Source organism: Anneissia japonica, unplaced genomic scaffold, assembly GCF_011630105.1.
Source record: "Anneissia japonica isolate Jap-2015-1 unplaced genomic scaffold, ASM1163010v1 scaffold11779_len1430905_cov172, whole genome shotgun sequence".
NCBI lineage: Eukaryota > Metazoa > Echinodermata > Crinoidea > Comatulida > Comatulidae > Anneissia > Anneissia japonica.
The window spans coordinates 1,204,806-1,228,427 of record NW_022740041.1 but is presented as its reverse complement, the minus strand read 5'-3'; the positions used below and the strand labels follow the sequence as shown (position 1 = coordinate 1,228,427).

The window sequence follows — 23,622 nt, the reverse complement described above, 5'->3', positions numbered from 1 at the left end:
AAGAATATTCCATGTGTTTAAAAGAATTATTTTTTTATCCTTGTGTTCAGGAAGTATGATTGAATAGCGCCCCCTATAAAATTATCCACATCTGTTTTACAGTTTTCTTCATTATACATAATTTAAAAAAATATAATATAATGTTGTATTACTCTGTCATTTGGTGGTATTCCTAGTTCTTCTTCAGCTCTTCTCAGCTTCTCTTCAAACGTGGCAATGTTGCCAACTCTCATTCGGTAGTAGGCAGGCTGATTACCTCTTCCAACCTATGAAAAAGAAAACATCTTATGAAGTACAAATAACCAGAATGTAGTGATGTAGTGATAAAATATGCCATCAGTTATACTGGTAAAAATTACTGGCCAACCAAAATAAAATTTTGTAAAAAAAAAATCACCCAGCCAATTTTTTTTGTTTTTTTTAAATTTCTGCCAAAACTTATGAAAATGTTGTCTTTCTGCCCATAATTCAATGTCGACTAGGCCTAGGCCTTTTTTTTGGGGGGGGGGGGTTAATTATTTTGTCTTTCAATTGTTTGTTCGTATAAATTCCATCTGGTCATGCACTACACTGGAAGATCCGGCAAAGTCAGCCACCATTTACATCAGGCCTTGCATCCCATAGGGATTTGAAGACTTGGCATGTATCAATGGGGGTGGGGATTTCATTACTGATTTTGTAAAAAAAAAACCTTCCCTCCCTACCAACTTTTTTTTTTTAAAGGACGATCAACAACTCTATTTTTTTTTTTACATGGCCTTAGGCCTAAGTAGCCTAGGCTGGCCTTCTTTCCATAAATGAACATAATTCCAGTCTATGCCTATAGGCTATGAATATATGTGTTCTTGTTTGTTTAAGTCATCAAACCCTACTCAAAAAAAAGGTAATGACTCACACTGCCTGCATAGCTGATTTTTTATGGACAAATATATCTGCAAAAATGTTTCAATTGGGAGAACACTTAAGTTTTGTCAGTTTTTTCACATAAACTGATATTTGTTGAGGTATTTTACAACATTAATTAATGTGCTAAATATTGTATGTTGAGAGGGCGTTATACCACAAGTGCTACGTACAGTAGATATAAGCTTTGTTTTGAGTGTCCATCATACACCATTATATTAGCAATATACCACTATCTAAGTAGTGTAATGTCAAATTAATATATTTTATTCCAAAAACTATTACTTATCTAATAAAAAAGATATTTAAAAAAACTATTACATTTATCTAGGGAAAAAAAACAAAAAACCCTGAAAAATACAACAGAAGAAGGAATCAAAAGAATAATATTAGGTTGGGTCAAGTTTGAAAATCTTGCTTTCATCTTTGAAGACCTCACCCTCCCTATTTCTCTGAAGGCACGAGTTCTCAAACAATGCATCATAGCGGTTCTTACATACGGTGCAGAAACCTTGACAACTACTAAAAAGTTAGAGAAAAAAATTTCAAGTAACAGAAAGAGCCATGGAAGGAACTATTCTACGGATAACCAAGAGCAATAAAGTAAGCAACATAGACTTAAGAACAAAGACAGGGATACAACATATCATCTATGGAGATGTGCAGGTCATCTCACTTGGAGGAAGAAATAGGTGGACATGCACAATGACAGACTGGATGCCAAGAGCATCAGTGAGAAGAGGTAGACAATGAAAAGATGGCAGGATGAGATAAGAATGTTTGCCGGCATCACTTGGCAGGAAAAAGTTGGAAACAGAAGGAAGTGGGAGATTGCAAAAGGCCTTCCTTCAGCAGTGGAGTGAAATAGGCTAGAAGATTCTTTGAATACTTGATTAAATCTGTGCAATTGATTCCACTTGATTATACATTGTAAAAATATTAATGTTTTCCATGTCATCTTGTTTACTCACAATAGCCTACAGTTTGGAAAAACCCTAGAAAACCCCTCAAACGTGCAGTTCTTTGAATTGCTCATTGATACGGATCAAATTATCAACTTCCAATGAGACATATTTTTTGTCGATTTCCAGACTTATTACTAAAAAAATCCTTAAATTTATTACAAGTCAATTTAAGGGACTATGCAAAAAATGTATGAACAGTATTATTTATGTGTCTGTTAATGCCGAGGATATTTTTAGCAACTGCCAGCCAGGTTGAAGTTTAAAAAAAAAATGAATTTGAATTTTTATGGTACATCATTAAATTCAGCGAATGATTGTTGATAACAGAGCAAAACTGTCATCTACAGGACTAATTAGCAAAAAGAAATAGATCATAGATTGATTCATTAAAAATGACAATCAATAAAATGTCAGATCCACATGGACTCTGTAAAACGCACCATGGATTGTGACATACGGCATGGCGACATCCCTGTGGAGAGTGGGGCTTATCATAACATTACATGTTTACGTGATGTCATTGTCATTTGACATCTGTAACCATGAATGATTAACTGAACATCAAAGATACATTCATAGTTTAGACTTCAGATTCAATTGAATCTCTTTTTGAACCTTTTTCTGTACACGTACTGAAAGTGTATTTTAGAATAAAAAAGAATAATGGCACAGATAATCATTTCCCATATGTTGTTCCTTCATCATTTTGGCAAGACCATATTAATGCTTCTATATGTGTTGAAAATGTAAATAAACTGAGCTTTACTATTCTATGATTGGATATTTCATTTTAAACTTTATTCCAAAAAGGTTTGTATAGTAGCCAAACAAGAGTAGGGCTAAAAGAATGATCGATAAGAAAGTGAAAACCAACACAAAACCTATTCACATTCAGTACAAGAAAACCACCACACTATAATGCCGCAAAGGCAGCAAAGCTGGTCGGGGAAAACTCATTCCCCAAGAAGTTACAATGTGATGTAATATGTACCCTTATATGCTCCCCTCAACAATTAGAACATACTTCACTCACAACAGTAACTGTTACTTTAAACTAAGAACAATGTACATTTAAATATGGTATGCAGACACTTTTTAAAGGTACTACAGACTGAAAGTTGTTTTTTTTTTTAAACTTTTATGTTCAATTGGTATACTGCCCTCTAGTGGACTAGATGGTTTATTGAATTGACATTTTGAATTTTATTTAATTAAGGGTTGAAAGAGATACTTAGTTTTACCAAATTTGTTTTAATGATAGCAGTGCGCTTAGTCATAGCCATAAATTTTCTTAATAGTCTTGTAGATTGCTTTAGTTACTGCTGAATATTATTCACCACCATCAACAATGTAGCAGATTCAGTATGTAATCTATGGCAAGACTTTTTATACCAGGTTTTGCCAAGGTGTTGTAACTGGTTTTAGCAAACTTTCTTTTTGTCAGAGAAAGGCTCTCTCATTGAGCAAAATGGCACTGCCCAAAAGCTTGGAGAAAGGAGAAAATAACAACAAAATGCTATTGATGAAAAAATGCATGCGCGGTAAAGAGAGCAATAGAGGGCGTCTTAATGCAATGTTGATAAAATAACCGTAGTTCAATAATCAGATTGATTATTCTTATTATAGAGATTGCTATACATATATTAAATATTTAGCTAGTAGAATTTCCTTTATTTATTCTTTTTAACTGGCGGTCATGACTTAAAGTTTGTTTTACAAATTCACTTTGGCTCCTACCGCACACTTTTTTTCTCTGATTTTTGATTTGAAAATTTAATTGAAATGTCTACCTTTAATTAAGTTATGTTTTACAAATAGATAGTATTTTTCTTATGATATTGAAGGCACATTCTAACCTTAAACTTAAAGATGGACAAATTTGACTTAGAGCTGGTAATGTTTTAAACACTTTCTTATTATCAATATATTATTATGATCATATATTATTATAGTTATTAAACATTTTTTATCTATTTTTACAAATATATAAAAAGGAAACAAAAAAGTACTGTGTACGTGAGCAAACATTATCGAGGTATGCATTAAACGATATTGCCTTACATCAATGAACCCAACTATTTTTAAAAATCATATAATACCCCTTGTCCATGTTGAGAGCAAATCCCCAAATGAACTCGGCCTTGAGGCTAAATACTTGATCCATTGTAAGGCCTAGCCTCGCAAAACATCTTCCCCAAGTCACTGCAATCATTGTACATTAAGTTATTAAAAATCTGAGGAATAAAAGAATAATGATCCTAACAGGAATTAGAATCTACCTTGTATTCAAATTATTATTAAACCACCGTCTATTCAAAGTGAATTTGGACTCCCATTCACAATGTCATCAGATACAGTATATTGAGCTATTATACAGTTATATCCTGATTGTAAAAATATGACATTGGGATATCTTTCTATTTTAATATCTAATACAATAACCGTTTAGTGTATTTGATTTGGTAGAATTAGATATGCTAGGTGAAATCAAGGACTGTTACAAGTCCAGTAACAGTCTTGTAACAGTGAAATATTAACGCGTTTTGATAAATTTACATCTACGGATGTTAAGTTTATCGGTGCTTCTTTTATTGTATTATTTATATTTAAAAAATGTAAGAATACTTTTTTAATTTTACTTCCAAATGTGGTCTCCTAGTAATTTGGTCACCTAGGACTGTAGTCTTTCCTTGTAATATTGCTCAGGTGATTTTGATATTTGCTACCATTACCTCATGCCAAACAGACTGTGACTCTGGCCAGATTGATGTGATGCTCCCAGCGGGTTTATAATGATTACCGGTAGGGCCTACATATGTAGACCCAGATCCAAATTAACATTGTTCGACTGGCTTAGCTCATGTGTAAGGATCGGAAACATAAAACAAAAACATTGTTCAATAATGAACGATGTTTCTGTTGACATTTTCTCAGAAGACCGCTTAACAGTCAATCAGTGAGTGAGTAATGTCCATGTGACAAAAAATTCATCATGTATAGATATTTGCTGGTCATATGTGGTTTACACGACGTAAAAAATAGGCTCCCAGTAGGAACGTCTGCTTACTACTTGACAGCTTTTTTTTTTGGCTACTTTTAACTTATCATAACCCATCTACGCTTTCTGTGTTGGCAGTTCACTTGAATAGCTACTATACAAGTAGCAGATTGTTGACTTTAATTCTTTCTAGGGCAGGTCTTATCTAGGCATGACATCATATTTGGTAGGTTTACTTTTGAAAGACTTCATTTCTATCTTTAGCTTATGACGTATCCCATCATTCCTCCAACGGGATTTACTCTCACAACTTACAAGGAAGACGATAGCCAAGTTCTAGAGAGCCCCACCCCAGGGCAGTAGACACAAAAACAATGCTTATGGTTTTTAAAAACATTCTTCAGGAATATGTTTGGCTGTGAATGTTTAGCTTAAATGCATTTTTCCATTTACATTATTGCAAATTAATAAGATTGTGTAATGTAAGATTATCAAGTTTTCCCTGAAATCAAATCCCAACTGATATAATTCACTCTAGGGATATTTAAGATTAATTCTTATTATGCAACTCAAGATTAAATGGAAAACATTTAGAGGTTTCATGAGAAAGGCAGAAAGCCAATAAATTTTTAATGAAGAAAGTGATTGAGGTCCACTTTAAATGTATAATAATCACTATATAATGCAATGCAACCTTTGAACAAGGTCAGGCCTTGAGAGTCCAAGCCACAAACCACTGCGCCAACCACCCCCACAATTTTCCATCAAATCAAATGCAGTTCATGCATTAGTTGAGGGAATTTACTGCGCTAAATGACTGACAATAGACTGTATAATTAGTTATATAGCGAAATTAACATAATAGAAAATCCTTTTCTAACAACAGAATATGTGGATTAAACAAGATCTTTTTTTAATTGTGATTTCGTATGATCAGGGAGGTATACCTCCCTGGTATGATATATTGAACATCAATAATACATATTGTATGTGAAACAGTACCACATCACAATAAAAGAGCTTGTTTAAAAATCGAGATGTGGTATTATATTAAACATTTAGTATAATGTTATATAATTTCATGTAGTGATATTTATTCATCTAATGAATAAGAGCATACAAATAAAGATTTTCAACCAATCAACAAACAATCAATACTTTGAGCAATAATGAAAGAGTGTAACGGCAAGGCTAATAGCACCCTCCTGTGCCACAACTAGCGCCACCCCTGGGTTTGACAAGCCGAAAAGTCCAAAAGCAGTCATGATATTTATAGCAAGTAATCTACAGAAATAAAGTAGATGGGGCAAGACTTTTCTTCATATATTGTTGACGAACTATTAAAGGAGGGTAAAAAAATGGTATACAGTATTCCAGTTTCACGTGATTCTGCTATACGTGCGTGTGATTGGGTGGATCGCAATCACATGACTTACACCGGCCATGTTGTCACCAAAACAAAACATTAGCGAGCCACAAACTAACGCAATAGGATTATATTAAAATCCCATAATTGAATTGTTCTCATGAACAGAATAATAAAAGAAAGTTTATGCAGCATCAGTGTTATAAAGTGTTATAAAGCTAATACGCGTGCACGCTGTTTGGTAACAACATGACGCCAAGTTGGCCAAACTCCCTATCTACGGCTCTGGTCTGGTATTTGTTATATACCTCGATCTTTACTGATATTATGTGCGACACATACATAGTCTTTGAACATAATCACATGTGGACATACACACACAGAATAAATTTATTATTGATATTTACCTTGTTTTCCCCATATATATCGATGTAATTGAGTTTATAATATAGTTTGTATGCAGGTGATAAAGTGACAGTTGCCAGAGGGTGTGTGGGCAAAAGATGGATCTGCATAGCATAGTCAAAGGTGGTTTCAGATTTTGATAGGTGATATAATTTTACACACATTTCATCACAGCCCGAAGTGCCTATTTTATGACCATACCTTATAAATCGTTATCGCCTAATAAAAGGAAGTTGCATAATTCTTGAATATTAGGTCCCACAGTATTTCTTTACTTTGATTGTTCAACAATTTACCTATTATGCTTTTTAATTATCACAGTAAATGAAACAAACAGAAAAAGAAACAGTGACAAAAAGGGATTTCCAAGTAAATAAGTCACTGTTGGAGTTGGTCTCAGCAAATTTACTGATTCAATGAAAGTAACATCCGATGCAATCATAACCTGTATGCCTACATTCTAGTAACAGTCATATAAACAATTTTACTATTTCTTCTTTTCCCCTTAAGAATGAAACTAAAATTTATGCTGATAACTGACCTGGTTTACTACATATATACTGTAGGTAATGTACACCAATCAGTGGCAGATCCAGGAATTCAGAATAGATGGGGCCCAGGGAGGGACATTCACAGATAGAGTGTCCACCCAAGAAAAATTATGATAATGGCACTAACAAATTTAAATTTTAATATAATTTTATTTTTTCTCCATTTAAAAAAAAATTAAATTTGCCACACATTTTTAGTGACAAAATATAGAAACCAGACCTTTAATGTACACCATATTTTAATAATAGAGTTTGGAGTGAGAGAAGCTGTTGTCATCAAGGATGTAAAGAAACTGAATAATAAGGAGGTCATACGGAAGTTAATCAAATTTTGTGAAATCCACTTTCTGTTAGGAGCAGGTGTGCAGGAACTTTATCAATGTATCAAATTAAGTGAATTGTGTCAAATTCTAAAAGAGTTTATTCCTTGTGTAAATAACTTCCTTCAGTGATGCAATGATAGAGTTAGAGAATCCTAACTGAAAGAAATTTCTGCATCAACTATCTATCCAGCCGAACCGGGAACTGGTCCTCTACTTCAGCTGCATGTGGATATGAACTTTCAACTAGACCTTTTAATACAGTAGGTGGGATATTGAACTCTCGACTGAACATCTTTTCAGCTTCATAGAGTAGGTGGGGTTTGAACCCCCATTAAGCATCTTTTTCAGCTCTAAACGTAGGTGTGTGAACCCTCAGCAGGACTTCATATTGGTGAAGGTATTAAACCGACCTCAAGTGGGCTAATATTAGATCCAAAGGTGGGTCTTCAAGCCTTCACATAGCCCTTTCTGGCTCTTTAAGTTTTCATCCATAGCTTTCTGTTCATTTCTCCAAAATGCAAGTATTTTCCTCAAGACCTCACAGTGGCGCATCTTGAGGGGGAGAGGTGTGTGTGAGAGAGAACCCCAAGCATGTTCGCACTCCCTATGTCACCCCCATTGAAATTATCTGAAGCAAAAAATCATGCTTGAGTAGTTATAAATCACCTCATATCGCCTTATTTTGTGACCTATTTCACTTAACCATCGAGCTCTAACTTCATGCTCCCCTCCCACCAATCCCATTTCAAGACTTCTAGGTATGCCAACGAGACCACAATATTCGATCACAAACCGAAGATCAAGGGTCCCATGATCAGCTTCTTTCAAGAGATCACCCTTGTAGTATGAATTCAAAATCAGGTAGAGGTGCAAAGAGGAAGGGTGACCTACAGTATATGCTGCATGTCTACGTGTCATCAGTCAGTTGAATAAGTAACACATTGTGCTCATGGAATTATGCAAGGATAATATGAGCATGTGATGAAGGAAAGTAGGCTACTCCTAATGCACCCGATTTTAGGCCACATGTTCCATCTCACACTTGCATTTTATACAGTATAATGATTATTTAATTTGGTGTACACTAAGGAATAGTGAACGTTAATGGGAGCAACTACATATTCTGCATGATAAATCTGGCCTTGATATGGCATTAAGATTATGTTTGTGTTGTTACACAGCAAGATACCTGTCTATGCAACCACTTTAAAATGAGTTTTATGACTTACTAAATCTACATCACATCTTTCACACACATAAAAAAAGACATTTAAAAAAAGCATACAAGATAAATGAGTACACTGAGATTAGTGTTAATGTATAACAATGAAATGTCAATAACCACTATTATTACATCATGTATTGAGCCTGAGGAATATGTATATATTCAGCTTGATGTGTATAATAATATGTTTACACTTCTTGACCAACACTGCTCTAGTATAACAATAATATTCTCATCAAATTTTAATGATGAACAGAGCATAACAATCAAGTATGTTTTTTTTTCCCTTAATTTTACAGATACACTCATATAACTTGGTAATATCATTGTGTTGATAGACATAGGAATGTTATGTGATTATGAGGCCCTGTTGACAAGGGATGTACAGGACTTAAGGAAAGCATTATGAGCTAGTGGGAAACAAACCTATGAGTCATCATACATCAAGGATGTACAACCATTGACAGTCTGTTAGGGATCACTGTCGTTCTCTTCCCCTACTTTTGAACCTGTAGAGAATTTGAGGGAATTAAACATATAGCCTTGTGAATATGAATGAAATGGAAAGTCATTGATCCTAGATATTGCATTCTGATACAGATCAACAATCATAGGCATAACAAACACCCTTGCGGCCCCTGGCTAAGGCCTCTTTGGGCCGTACTGCCCGGGGAATGGGTTTAGAGCCCGGGGTCCGGGGGAAAGCCCTGCTCGCTTCAGTGTGTCAGATGTTTTAAGGTGTATTTTGTTCCTGTTTAGCCGAAGTTGGGAAAAGTGATCCCGGGACTCACTATGGTTTGGGCCCACTATGGTTTGGGCCCCTGGTTCTAGCCAGTGAGAGCTCATTATAGCTGCTACGTCACTCTCAACAATGTATGAGCAAATACATGATAGCAGGCTAGCAAAACTAGGCCTCTTTGTCAGCTACACAGATAGGAGTTTTCAACCCATACATGTGGGCCTTTGCTAGTGTTAATTTTTTTAAACCCTTCACTGAGACTAAGCAAGTTCTGTGGCTGGCCATTTCTGAATGTTGTGAGAAATTAAAAACTTGTCTGAGACAAATCCCACAAGCTCTGAACATGATAATCATTTGGTAAAACCCTTTTCCAGTTCTAAAACTTCACATTCACTTGTGACGTGCTGGTCACGGGAGATCACAATTTTTGGCATGACTTCGATTTAAGCCATCAAGATATAGAATAACACTTTAGTAATTTGATTCACGATTAGTGGATAAAATACATTATTGTAGATACAGAGTATGTAAATTTAATCTATGTCATGTAGTTTATGGGTAGGGTTAATGTAAATGTAAATGCAAGTCTAATCCACAATAATTTCATACCGTTAGGTCAAAGGTGAAGAACTGAGACAAACTAAATCTGAAACGAGAAGTAAGACCATATGGGATATATGATACACACAATAACCTTTTGATTATGTGCATTACAAATTGGAAATGGTAAAAAAAATCAGATTTTCTTCATAAACTAAAAATAATGGTAACATTAAACCGACTGCTTTGACGAAAGTGTTTTAAAAGCATCACATGGAAATTGCAGAAGGGGATGCCACCTATTTATTTAACCTAATGTGCTTGAGAGTAAAATACAGAACGAGTTCTGTCAATATTGACATGGATAGAAATGTTGCGGGGCATGCAACATTTGAGAGCATTGCGACTATGATAAGGCCCTGTTTAGACTATATCAAATTTTATTTGATAAAAACATGTGACATACCTAAATATGGTCATAATGATATCACATCATGACCATATATATTGCTGTGTTTCTGTATACAGTATTTGTTTTAAATATTTTCTTTATAAAAGCACCGTCAATTGCTTTGTGTAACGTTTGCCACCAATGGAAAGGTGTAGTTTTTTAAAATAAAGTATTATTATTATTATAGACACTTTCTGACTATATATGTGCATACAAGCTTTTTGCCAAATAAAAGTCACATAGAATCACCTGCAAATGCAAAGGCTTTGAGTTGTTCTGTTAACTTTAAATAACCCAAATATTTACTTCGCTTTTTCCTGTTTTCTATTTGTTTTATTAGTACATCACACTTTGCATTGGTTAGTGTTAAGAAATTTTCGTTAGAAAAGATTCAAAAAGATTGTGTGTTGCGTATGTTTGAGTGTGTTGCTGTAAGTAGGTGTTTTTTTCCCTTTTTTTTAGCTTGTAACATTGTGTTTTTTTTTCATTAATTATTATCCCAATGTACACCTGCTAACTCTCACGAATAGTGCGTGAATCTCACGCATTAGCATTCACTTTTTACATCTACATTGTATTATCTCACGCATCATAAAGATGTTTACTGTATAAAGTAAAAGATAAAATGTATAGGCCAATTATACCCTAAAATTAATTAAAAGGAAGAGAATTGGTCATTATAATGTAAATACAGGCCATATCAATCTTTTTTAACAAACTATACTGACAACTGTAGCAGTTGGACTACAATTAAAAAAATAAAATAGAGGGCGCTCTATTTCATGATTTTACATAGAGAGCGCTATATACTTTTTTTCACGCATCAGACACCAACGAAGTTCAGAAAAATCATTGTTCAATAATGCAAATATATTTAGCTTCAACTTTATTTGCTATTTATACTGGTTTTTTTTTTTTTATATTTTAATGTAAATATTTTTTTTTGTGCGACTTCTTAAAATTCATATTTCATTTTATCTAATCTCCGGAACCATTGTGATTCTTTATTGCTGTCTGTGCTTTTTATATATATGTTTTCATTGTTTGGCTGATTCTGTTCAAATTCATTTTCATTTCATAAAAATCGCACTAAATTTTATTGCGTTCTTATTTGTAATACTAGCAATAGTAGATGGAGAATAATATTCAGAAGTGTGTAATGCCTCAACTCTACACATGGTGATGATAAGATTTTAATCAATAATGATATGGGATTCACATTTATACAATAAAAAATAAAGAAACCATTCACTTACCCGTATGTTACACATGGAGGCCTAATGAATAATATTCTCATAAGTGACATGGTTATTTTTTGCAATGGTGATTATTGACCTAGTTAAGCAGTAAGTTCATAACTATAGCTATAGAAACCCCTACACAAGTAAAGCAATATATCATAAGAAACATTTTCTTCATTTATTCTTATTGAAAAGACAAAATATACCTTTCTGAATGATATTTATTATTGTTATTATTTTATAATACAGGTATATGTTTATTATTACTTGGTCTGTGCAGGTGTAGCCTATTACAATAGCTCTTTGCCATTTGCCATACAGGTGTTCAAGAGACGAATGAAAGATTTACAACATCTTAAATATATACTGCCAGTGCTATATTCTGTGTTGTTTTTCTCTGCGCTTTTTTTTTTTTTTTGGGCCAAAAACTTGTGCATTGCTTTAGGTTTCTTTATATTTTGTATTTTATGTAGACCACCTATGAATAATACTGATTGATTGATTGATTAGTTAGTTACCAAAGCCATAATTTTGAACTTTAACCACTTTGGTTTTAGACTATTGGTAAACAGGATTACATTTTATTTATTATTACTTTATTGCATAGTTATTTTCTGAATTCTACATAAGTTTTGCCAGTAATGTTATTTTTTCTGTTGAAGGCAAGTAATGTTTCTGATGTTTTTTCTATCTGATTTGTCAGAATTAGACAATCAGTTGTTGGTACTGCTCATTTTGACTAAAATTATATTTTTTTTAACCTCGTACAATATTTATAATGCTTAAAAAGGAAGGAGAGTGGGCATGTCAAACTAACAAAGGCAGCAAATAAAATTTACAAACTAGTATTGTATAAGAAACAACAAAATCTGCCTGGAATATAAAATTCAGGTGAATGTAGATTTATACTAAATCATGTGACAATTCAGCAACGTCAGCACGCTAAAGCCTAGAGTAATTTTGAAATGTACTATGCTATATTTAGATTAAAAGGCAAAAAACTGATGAACAACAATGCTGTAGGAAAATATAGTAATATTCATCACCATTACATTCTTTTTTCATATTACTACTGGTGATTAAAACCCTCATATCTAACTTACTTGGTGAGGATCTAATTCAGTAAAAGCAATTAACTTCCGCTGATTTCATCTAAAGTTCTTTTAAACTACTGCACGTCTCAACGTAATCACAACAACACTCTCGCATCCTTCCTGAGATATATATTGCCTGAGTATTTCCACTCACAATATAAGAACATCTGAGAGATAACACCGAGATTAGGGATGGCAAAACATGAACAATTTGAAATTAAATGGAAAAAAAAATATTTAGATGAAAAGTTAGAACAACAAAGACTGATTAAATTGTCAAGGCCAATTGTGCATGTGATAGACACATAATTCAGGTTAGCTCTAGAAGTCAATGGAGTGCATTGCCACAGCCAATCTGAGAAACGGCCATTTCAGGATGATTATATATTTAATAGGATGAATGCAGATTCCCAAAAATGATAATGTAGGACTGGGAATATAAAAAATAATGCTTAGTACAGTGAATCTTTGTGAGTCGGCCAATGTTGCTAATGATCACAAATGAATCAATGCATTTAGTTAATGAGTTGCCACTGAATACAAGGTTAGAAAATTTCAGATGCTAAGATGTGATACAAGTACAGTTATTCTTTGAGAGTCAGCCAACGTTGCTAATGATCACAAATTAATCAATGGACTTAGTAAATAAACTGCCAACTGAATACAAGGTTTGGAAAGTTCAGGATATTTAGATTTCAATAGGAGTAATGTGGATTAATGATAATATAGGACTGGTACTCTATAAACATAGATGCTAAGATGTGATACAAGTACAGTGATTCTTTGTGAGTCAGCAAATGTTGCTAATGATCACAAATGAATCAATGCATTTAGTTAATAAACTGCCACTGATGAAGTGTTTCATCAATCATTGTCATCATCATCTTACTTTGTTGTAGATTAATCATGACGTGTAGCTTCATGCATATTAAAACTGAGATTAGGCCTATCTTCAAAATTATTACAAAATTGTACTAATGTTTAATGTTATCTCATGTATTTAAGAATGTAACAGTCCTCAATATTTTTAATAACTCTTCCATATACTGTTGTGTTTGTTGTATGTGTTGTTGTCATTGTTGTCACACTTAAACTCTCTCTACACTATCAAATTTTTTGATATAATTGTGTAATGTTCCCATATATGGGAATGCTGGTGTCATAATACACTCAGAACATATGTTGCTTGGGATTTTCTTGAGGTACTGTAATACAGAACCAACCCCCAAAATTACTTGACTGATGACAATGATGTAGACTTGGCTTGCACTTCACAACCGAAATGAAAGGCAAACGTGTGCCAGTGTTATCTTCACAGTTGTTATTGTAACTATATTCAATTTTATTATGATAATGAAGTCAATCAATCAATCAGTCAATACTAATTATTATACCTATGGTTAATGGTATCATATCTATTTCAATAATTATCCCATTATTATTTATTATAATTATCAATCCTCACAGTCTTGACATGGGCATTTTAGATATCAATGTAAAAACTGTTTTCATGGTACCTGACGTCCAAAGACTTTTGCTCCATCATGAAGAAACACTCGGACAACATCAGAGGCTGGGTTGGATGAGGATCCATCTTTACCATCATAGTAAGTCACAGACACAGATTTTACCTTAAATGATAAAAAAAAACACCATACCACTTAAAAAAACTTAATATAAACATTTTTTTTTAAACCCATGGCTAGGTATAGTCTCTGGGGTAAAATCAAGAAAACACTCAATATCATAAACAAAAATATTAATTTCTGGTTTTAAAACTAATCTGGCAAAGTGCCCGGAAAAACACTCCTACTGCGGATGACTGAGAAATAAAATGTAGTGCAGGTGATGCTTTTAACTAAAGGAACTGGCTTCCTCTTGTGTTAATAATAATAATAATAATAATAATGCAATGAAACATATAAAGCGCCTATTATTGTTAAAAATAACTTGCCACTGGCGCTAGGAGAAAAACTGAAAAACAGCAGCAGAAGAATCCCATGAACTGATTAGTGAAAATTACAAAAAATGGTGTTGTGACTATGAATGGTACATGTTTAGATGCATCTGTCTGGCAATTATCAAAGATATTTCCAGTTATATTTTACGACTTTTAGATCTTTTTATAATACTTAATAATATTTTGACAGTATACCATGCACTGCATCAGGTTATGGTCGCTGACCTACATTTACCATCAAATTACCTTTATCCACTAAATGTTTTGTTTGCCTTTGCCTTGCCCCCCCCCCCCACCATCTTAATCAACCCTGGTGCTGCCACTTCTTGTTGAGATGAGTTCATACTCTGTTGAGCTATGCTGGTTTAGTTTTAAGAAGTCAACGATACGATTTTCATGTATAGTGGTGAAAGGACTGGTAGGAACTGGGCCGTGGCGTGAACGCACCTTTCTTGACCCCGACATACGATTCAATGCTGAGCAAAATAGTTTTTGAATCCTAGTGTAAAAGTCTTTTGCTTGTCTGTACAAAAACCTTAAATAGGAATTTACTTTTTGATCATTTTAAAAAACATTACTCAATTACACATTGAAGACATATCAAACATGCTTCACAATGAACTTTATTTTCCTATTTAAAGGAGTATATTGGTTATTAATTTAATGAAGTGGGAATTAATAAAGTCATGTGATGCAGATTGTAAACCAACAGCAGGAAATGAGCAACACAAATTGTTTGTTTTCAACTAACTCAATATTCATGGAATAACTACACAACTTACTAGTTGGCTAGCTGAAAACATGTTTTATCATTTGGTTAATTAAACATTATTGTATGTCTAGAAAAGGTCAAACTTCTAGGCGAAAGGAAAATTAAAGTAAGGCTAGTTTGATTAATGTATTTTTAAAATACTTGAGGCCAAAGAGTTCTAAGAAGATATGAAATGAGAGTTGGTTTCCATAGCAACGATATGCATAGGACAAAAGACGGGGAATGAAACGCAAGTTAATCTTGATATTTCAAAACTCTATCTCCTACTGCGGATGACTGAGAAATAAAATGTAGTGCAGGTGATGCTTTTAACTAAAGGAACTGGCTTCCTCTTGTGTTAATAATAATAATAATAATAATAATGCAATGAAACATATAAAGCGCCTATTATTGTTAAAAATAACTTGCCACTGGCGCTAGGAGAAAAACTGAAAAACAGCAGCAGAAGAATCCCATGAACTGATTAGTGAAAATTACAAAAAATGGTGTTGTGACTATGAATGGTACATGTTTAGATGCATCTGTCTGGCAATTATCAAAGATATTTCCAGTTATATTTTACGACTTTTAGATCCTTTTATAATACTTATAGCTGGTGAGCTATGCTGGTTTAGTTTTAAGAAGTCAACGATACGATTTTCATGTATAGTGGTGAAAGGACTGGTAGGAACTGGGCCGTGGCGTGAACGCACCTTTCTTGACCCCGACATACGATTCAATGCTGAGCAAAATAGTTTTTGAATCCTAGTGTAAAAGTCTTTTGCTTGTCTGTACAAAAACCTTAAATAGGAATTTACTTTTTGATTATTTTGAAAACATTACTCAATTACACATTGAAGACATATCAAACATGCTTCACGATGAACTTTATTTTCCTATTTAAAGGAGTATATTGGTTATTAATTTAATGAAGTGGGAATTAATAAAGTCATGTGATGCAGATTGTAAACCAACAGCAGGAAATGAGCCACACAATTTGTTTGTTTTCAACTAACTCAATATTCATGGAATAACTACACAACTTACTAGTTGGCTAGCTGAAAACATGTTTTATCATTTGGTTAATTAAACATTATTGTATGTCTAGAAAAGGTCAAACTTCTAGGCGAAAGGAAAATTAAAGTAAGGCTAGTTTGATTAATGTATTTTTAAAATACTTGAGGCCAAAGAGTTCTAAGAAGATATGAAATGAAAGTTGATTTCCATAGCAACGATATGCATAGGACAAAAGACGGGGAATGAAACGCAAGTTAATCTTGATATTTCAAAACTCTATTAGTATATGGGCTGTTTGAATTTATGAAGGTAAAAGGAAGGTCCACGCCAAACAACAAAACTGCAGTATGGGATATATATCGTTCTGACCAGGGTTCTATCAAAATGAATCCAGACTAGTCTCAGTTACTGTAATTCTAGGTCAATCTTTAACCTCTGCCCACACCATCAAATTTTATGTGACAAATTTATGTGATGTGCCATATGGGCATGATGATGTCATATTACACCCAAATATGGGCATAATTTATTTGGTCACATAAAATTTGATAGTGTGGACAAGAGCTATACTTGGGTGCAATGTTCCAGAGGTTTCAATCCCTAAACTAATTTTAAATATCAAGCGTGCTACTGTTACTGACGCAACCCTAAAAGGTAGCCCAAGCAAACGATCATAATCAATACAATTTATTTTTAGAGAAACCAATCCACTGGACAAGTAAATGTAATAAAGGAGTCGTTGACAGACAGAGAAGGCAGCAATTCATCATCAGTAGCTCATGACAATGCACCACTGATTACTAATAAGAACTCGTCAGTGCAGCAAATTAAACAGACATTCATAACATGAATGTCTGTTGCTGTGAAAACCATCTGTGAGTGACATAGCTCTGTCCACACTATCAAATTTGTGTGATGTGCCCATATATGGGCATAAAGATATCATATTACACTCAAATACAGGTATATCACATTTATTTGTCACTATCACAAACCTCTCCTTTAGCTAGCATTTCATTGAGAAACGTCTGCCAGGAAATGTTCTGGGCTTCTTCGCCTTTTGATAGCAAATTCAGAAGAGTGAGGATGACAAGTAGGGCGATGACGGTCCGCACATTATCTCCCTCCGAGCCATGGGGAGACGATTCTGAAACAAAAACAAAAATATAACTGAATTGATTAACAAAATCCCCACAGGGACTGAGGTTCCTATGTTAGTATGCTGTTAGATAAAGGAACCAAAAATCGGAGATAGGATATGTATTAAATACACAGTTCATTAAAAAAAAACAGGTATCTGTTTTGAACAGATTTATTTATTATTTAAATTTTTTTTTTCATTCAATTTGTGTAATTAAAACAATATATTGGTAAATACTGAGCATTCTAGTATTTCTACAACTATGTAAATATTTTTTCAGCATAGAACTTCCCACTTTCAGGACAGAAATGTGTTTTCAACTTTTTGTACCAATTTAATTAAATTTGTTAGTTTGCCAAATTGAGAGCTAAAAGGATTTGTAATGAGAAATCTGGCCTGGTTTCAATATTAAGAGGAAACTTGTTTGTTCTGACCACTTATTTTAAGTGATATTACTATTTACAAACTTCCTAGTCTGAAGTACTAGAAAATGGATGAAGGAGGTTGCTATGGTATCAGTGTTAAGATATTATTAAAGAGTACAGAACTGCAAGAGGTATCTCAAAATGCACTACCATGAACTAGAGGGCATCCTTGAAAAGAACATAAAAGTATGTTTCAAACACTATTCAATTTCTAATAGGCACCCCCTAGCTTATGGTAGTACTGTACTTTGTTTTTTCAAGACAGTCAGGCCTCTTGTAATTCTGTACTCTGGTTGGTGTTCAGTAAAAGAAAATTCTAACAAAAAAAATGGCACATTTGTTTGAATGATGTCATCTGCAAAGTGTACTTTTACACCCTTGAACTTGCTCCATGTTTCATGTTTTCCTCTATCATAAAATCTTGTTTCTAAGGAGAATATAAATTTATTTCTCTTGCTCCAATGAGCCTATGATTTTCTATGTTACCTTGGGTGGCATTTTGATTCAAAAATACAAAGGAAAAATCTTTCTCTTGTAATTCTGTACTCTGGTTGGTGTTCAGTAAAAGAAAATTCTAACAAAAAAAGTGTCACATTTGTTTGAATGATGTCATCTGCAAAGTGTACTTTTACACCCTTGAACTTGCTCCATGTTTCATGTTTTCCTCTATCATAAAATCTTGTTTCTAAGGAGAATATAAATTTATTTCTCTTGCTCCAATGAGCCTATGATTTTCTATGTTACCTTGGGTGGCATTTTGTCTTACTTGATGCAAATGCTCTTTACAAAAAAGTGTAAATAAGATGGATGAAGGAGGTTGCTTCGGTTTGAATCTTAAGCGTTAATTAAATTATGTTTGCATCAGCCATTGTTTCTTTCTGTTTGCTAAATTTAGAATACCAAGACGTTTGACATTTGCCATCATAATACTGTAGCAACAGTGGCATCGGATTGAGATTGCACCTAACCTGGACAGGTGGTTGTAAGTGCTTTATTTGTTGTTGACATTGTTAGTCATGGGATGTAATATTGACTGAAAATATTTTGAAAAGAAAAGTAACTGACTCATTTTTCACACTCAGAAATCCATATTTGAATCCAAATATATGAAACTTTGAATATAATAAATGTTATCAAAATTCTGATATTTGTTTTGTTTTCAAGGTTAGATGTAATATTTCATATGCGAGAATAATGGACCACTCATGAATGTCAATCAAATTTAACAACTGAACAATCGAAATAGGGTCAGAAATATGCGCTTTCCAAATCCCAAAAACATGTTGTTTCACAAATGCAAGTGTTTACGTATGTGCCTTCTATTTGTGGGACCTTAGCAATCAATATCCAAGTTACGATTACTATAGCTCATGTAGTAAAATGTCTATAGTAAATCAGAAAAAGAACTGAATTGTTTCAATTTATGTCTACTTGATAACTGAGTGTTGATAACTGTTATGATCATAAATGAGCACTCAAATTGTTTAAATTTTGAGTAAATTCTGAATACAGTATTTGGAATGTTAAGAATTTTTTTTTGCATGAGCCATTTTCTTTTAGTTGATGCAGTTAAAATTTGCTTTCTCTCATAGACTCATAATATTATACAACTTAAATTATAGAAATTAGATTGTTCAATATAAATTTAACTTTTAAAATGAAAACAATCTGCATATCATGTTATATAATATTTTTTAAATCAATTAAAAATATCAGTAAACTTATTGATATAAATAAGCAATATATTATTTTACAAAGCAAATAAAAAGGTTGATAGCATTATTTGGAGGTTCATTTGCATTCTGAAACAATAGTCTTTGTCTTAGATTATTATGGTCTTTGTTATTAGTCACTAAATGTTATGCTTATTAATATTAATGTCTAACTTGAAGAAACATTCACCATCTGTGTCTTAAATAGAAAGAGTTCACCTTTTAGTTTACAAGTGTTTCAAACTTTTTAATAATTTTATTACATAAAAGATTATTCATTCCACTTTCAAAAATACAAAGGAAAAATCTTTCTCTTTGGACAAAACAATAAAAATGATTGTGAAATATTATACAATTTGCATTTGCATATCTTCTTTCCACTAACAGACATTTTTCTTCAGGATGTACACAGGGGCGGATCCAGATATTTTCAAACGGGGGAGGGGGGGAGACAACATGTTCATAATAGATAAGAGAGTAGTGCTTATTTCAATACATAACATTTTAAAAATTTAATGGCAAAACGGGCAGATACGCAAAATTTAATGATTTTTAAGTTGTAAGTTAAATTATTTCTAAGTTAATAAATATTTTGGTTTTCCGGCAATATTAAAATTATGATACTCAGATTTTAATCTGAGCACCAGTCATTGTTCCACAACTACCATTTAGTATACTGTATTCCTTAAAAACAACATAGTCCTTTCATTTAGTTTTTTAGATATTGGAAATATTGCACACAACAGATGGTAGCATTGAATTCAGTTAAAATAATTTGAACACAAAAGGTTTAATAGCTGATCATAAAAGAATATTTTGACCCAAATATTTGCAATATGAGGGACAATGCACTTCAATAAACCTTTTAATAACATCACTTATCTGAATACCTATCAGTGCATTTTGAATGAATGCATCTGATTGGTCAATTTAAATATTCAATTCCAGCTGAAGTAAATGTAGGTTTCAATGGATCACTTTAAAATTTAAGAGAAATATAATTTATGGTTGTTTTTATTTTTTGGTTTTTTGGGGTTTATTTTTTTTTTTGATAACAGTATTTTTAGAAAATGATGATGGAGGAAATATAGGTCAGGTCAGATCCAACAGATACTATTATTTGATTCACTAAAAGCATTTTAAAAATATAGCAAGGTTTTCATTTTAACAGCATGGGGTGAGTGATTGTTAACCATAAACCCAGAATTAGGTGTTGACACAATTTAGTAAGAAAAGAAAACCGACCAACTCTGATTTTCAATTGTCACTGTCTTTGGGCAACACAATATTTTTTTTACTTATCTGACAAAGGAAAACACTACCTAAATATAAAGAACTTGAAGATTCATAACTGTACATGAAAAAAATATGGAGAAATGAAATCAAGACCATACAATATATGCCTTCTTAAGTAATAACTTTTATATTGATTGAAAGCGTTAAAAAACAAATTCCATGTGAAATGAGTTTTACACGTTGACAATGAGTCTTGCATATTAGATAAGAAACTTTTCTTACTTCAATTTACATCTGATACTTACCTTCTTCTTCACCGTGTCTTTGGTTTTCTCTGGGGTTATTTTGGTCGTTGAACCGAGAACTTGTGTGCAGAAAATGCACATTTCCTACAAATAAAACAAAGGTCAATGACCATAATACTGAGTTCAAGATCTTTTTACATAATTCATTGTGAGTTGAATGACATCATAACATGCATATAACCTTTGGTATCCATATTTCTCCATTAGTTTCATATTAATATGAATACAACTGTCTGTCTATGTTGATTCCTTGTCTCTCATTCAACAAAATACAGCTTCTAAGAAAAGCAAATATATTATGGACAGTACACCCAAAACAAGAAATATGATATTCATTTGAGAACACAATATTTTAATCAATCTATTAATATTTTAAACTCTATACAAGCAAGTTTTAATTTTATGCAAGACAAATTTGTGTGAATTAGCCCCAACCATATGGGCATGAAGATATTCTATCACATCCATATATGGGCTTCATGACGTCAATCAATCAATCATTTATATAGAGCCAATATCCATAGCGCAAGATAAATGTTCAGTGGCGCTCAGAAAAAAATGATGATGTACATTACTTATTTTTTCAATTAATTTCTTGTATTCCTTATAGCTATCAGCCAAATGCATGTAAATGAATTTGTAATTCATTGAGTTTTAAAGCCAGGCTCCGAAGGAAAAATTTGTTTTTATATGTCGTTGCAACTAAGACACACAAAAAAAATGTATTGTCCCATGCTAAATACAAAAAAATTTTATAAATATTTTTTGAAATTAACTTGCCCATTTTGAAGTGACATAAAAGTTATCAACTTGAACATAGAAATTAGTGTATTTTAAAAATGTCTACCCATCAGTTTACAGCGAAAAATGATAGAAACACTTCCAGTCACTGGAAGTGTTTTATTATTTTTATTATAATGTTTTGGTTTAAAAATCAGGTACACATTTTTTTTAAATTCAATAACTTTTATACACAAGTTTTTTCGAAATTATTTTTTATGATTTTTTGACATTAGAAAGGGACAATACATCTTTAATGAAATACAGATTTTTGAATATTTAAAAACTAGGCAGGGGGGGGGGAGGTGAAATAAAGGGTGGTTACACACTTTTTTACTCCCGTTTTTAAATATTCCAAAATGTTTTATCTCATTAACCGATTTCCGATTTTTATCTCAAAATCTAGCCGTCATGTATGCTTGCATTTTAAAAATTTAAAATAAAAACAATAAATTTCAAAAGAAAACACTATTTGAACTATTTTTCTGACAAAGATTTCTAAATTCTTCTTTTTACTGACTTTATATATTTATTAATTACTGTATCTACACTGTTGAAATTTATTTAATTAGTATACTATTAAGTTTATGATAGGCCTATTTCTGCTATTTATTGTATTGTATTTAAATGCCTTTTATGTTTATATTTATTAATGGGGCAGCTGACTCTCAATGAGTTATAGTAAAATGTTGCTTAAGCTGCCCCTGACCATAATTTTTGTTGTACTGTACCTTTTGTAAATGTGTATTGGTCGAATAAATAAATGAAATGAAATGAAATATCTATCAAATTTTGGTCCTTAAACTTTTTGTCGTGAGTTTTCAATTTTTTTAAAGAAATATGAAATGGCAACTTTGCAAAAACATTTTTTTTTTCACAGACCACGCAAATAAATGAACCAGCCTGTCAAAATGTTAACAATTACTGTACTAGTGAAATTAGAGAGAATTCGAAAGTATTTCAAACTAGGTGGGCGAAAACAATAACAAGAAAGATTGATTTCTCATTAAAAGAAGTGTTTAATGAGCAGTTTGATGGAGCAATGAACAACACAGAGAAGCCACGCATTTATCAAACTTAGGCAGTTTAGGCATACATAGTATCGCCTTCTGAAAATTTACATGTACGTAAGCCTTATACACATTGTGATGTACATTGATGCATTTTTCGATATGCATCGAAAATAACAAATAGCGAAAAAAAAAAAAAAATTTTTTTGAAAACCAATAACAGGAAATCAGGATTTTTTCTCACGCACCCTCTACTGCCAAATTCTGCATCCGCCCCAGGTACACATTGAAAAATGTATTGAAATTTACTTTATTTGAATGTTAACAATAAAGAATACTGTACTTAACTATTACCTTGACCTACATGTACATTGCAGGATGATGGTGACAATAGATTTGACTTCTGCAAAATGTGCAATAAAGCTCTTACTTCTCTTCTCAGCTGATTTGAAAGGTTCTGTAAAATCATAAATTATTCAAATGC

The 23,622-nt window shown here is 32.7% G+C and overlaps 1 protein-coding gene across 2 annotated transcripts in view; it reads right to left on the bottom strand.

The window, feature by feature from the left end:
* LOC117118129 (paraplegin-like) overlaps positions 1-23,622 on the bottom strand; it is a 31,844-nt gene extending 8,222 nt beyond the window's left edge. Inside the window, exons 1-5 of one of the 2 annotated variants that reach the window (XM_033262635.1) lie at positions 23,487-23,622; positions 21,349-21,432; positions 17,525-17,676; positions 14,319-14,432; positions 153-266 (exon numbers count right to left, since the gene is read on the bottom strand). In XM_033262635.1, the coding sequence (XP_033118526.1) occupies positions 153-266; positions 14,319-14,432; positions 17,525-17,676; positions 21,349-21,432; positions 23,487-23,607 (585 nt within the window). In that variant the 5' untranslated portion in view covers positions 23,608-23,622. The remainder of the gene's footprint in view (positions 1-152; positions 267-14,318; positions 14,433-17,524; positions 17,677-21,348; positions 21,433-23,486) is intronic. The other variant, XM_033262636.1, reaches the window with a different exon arrangement.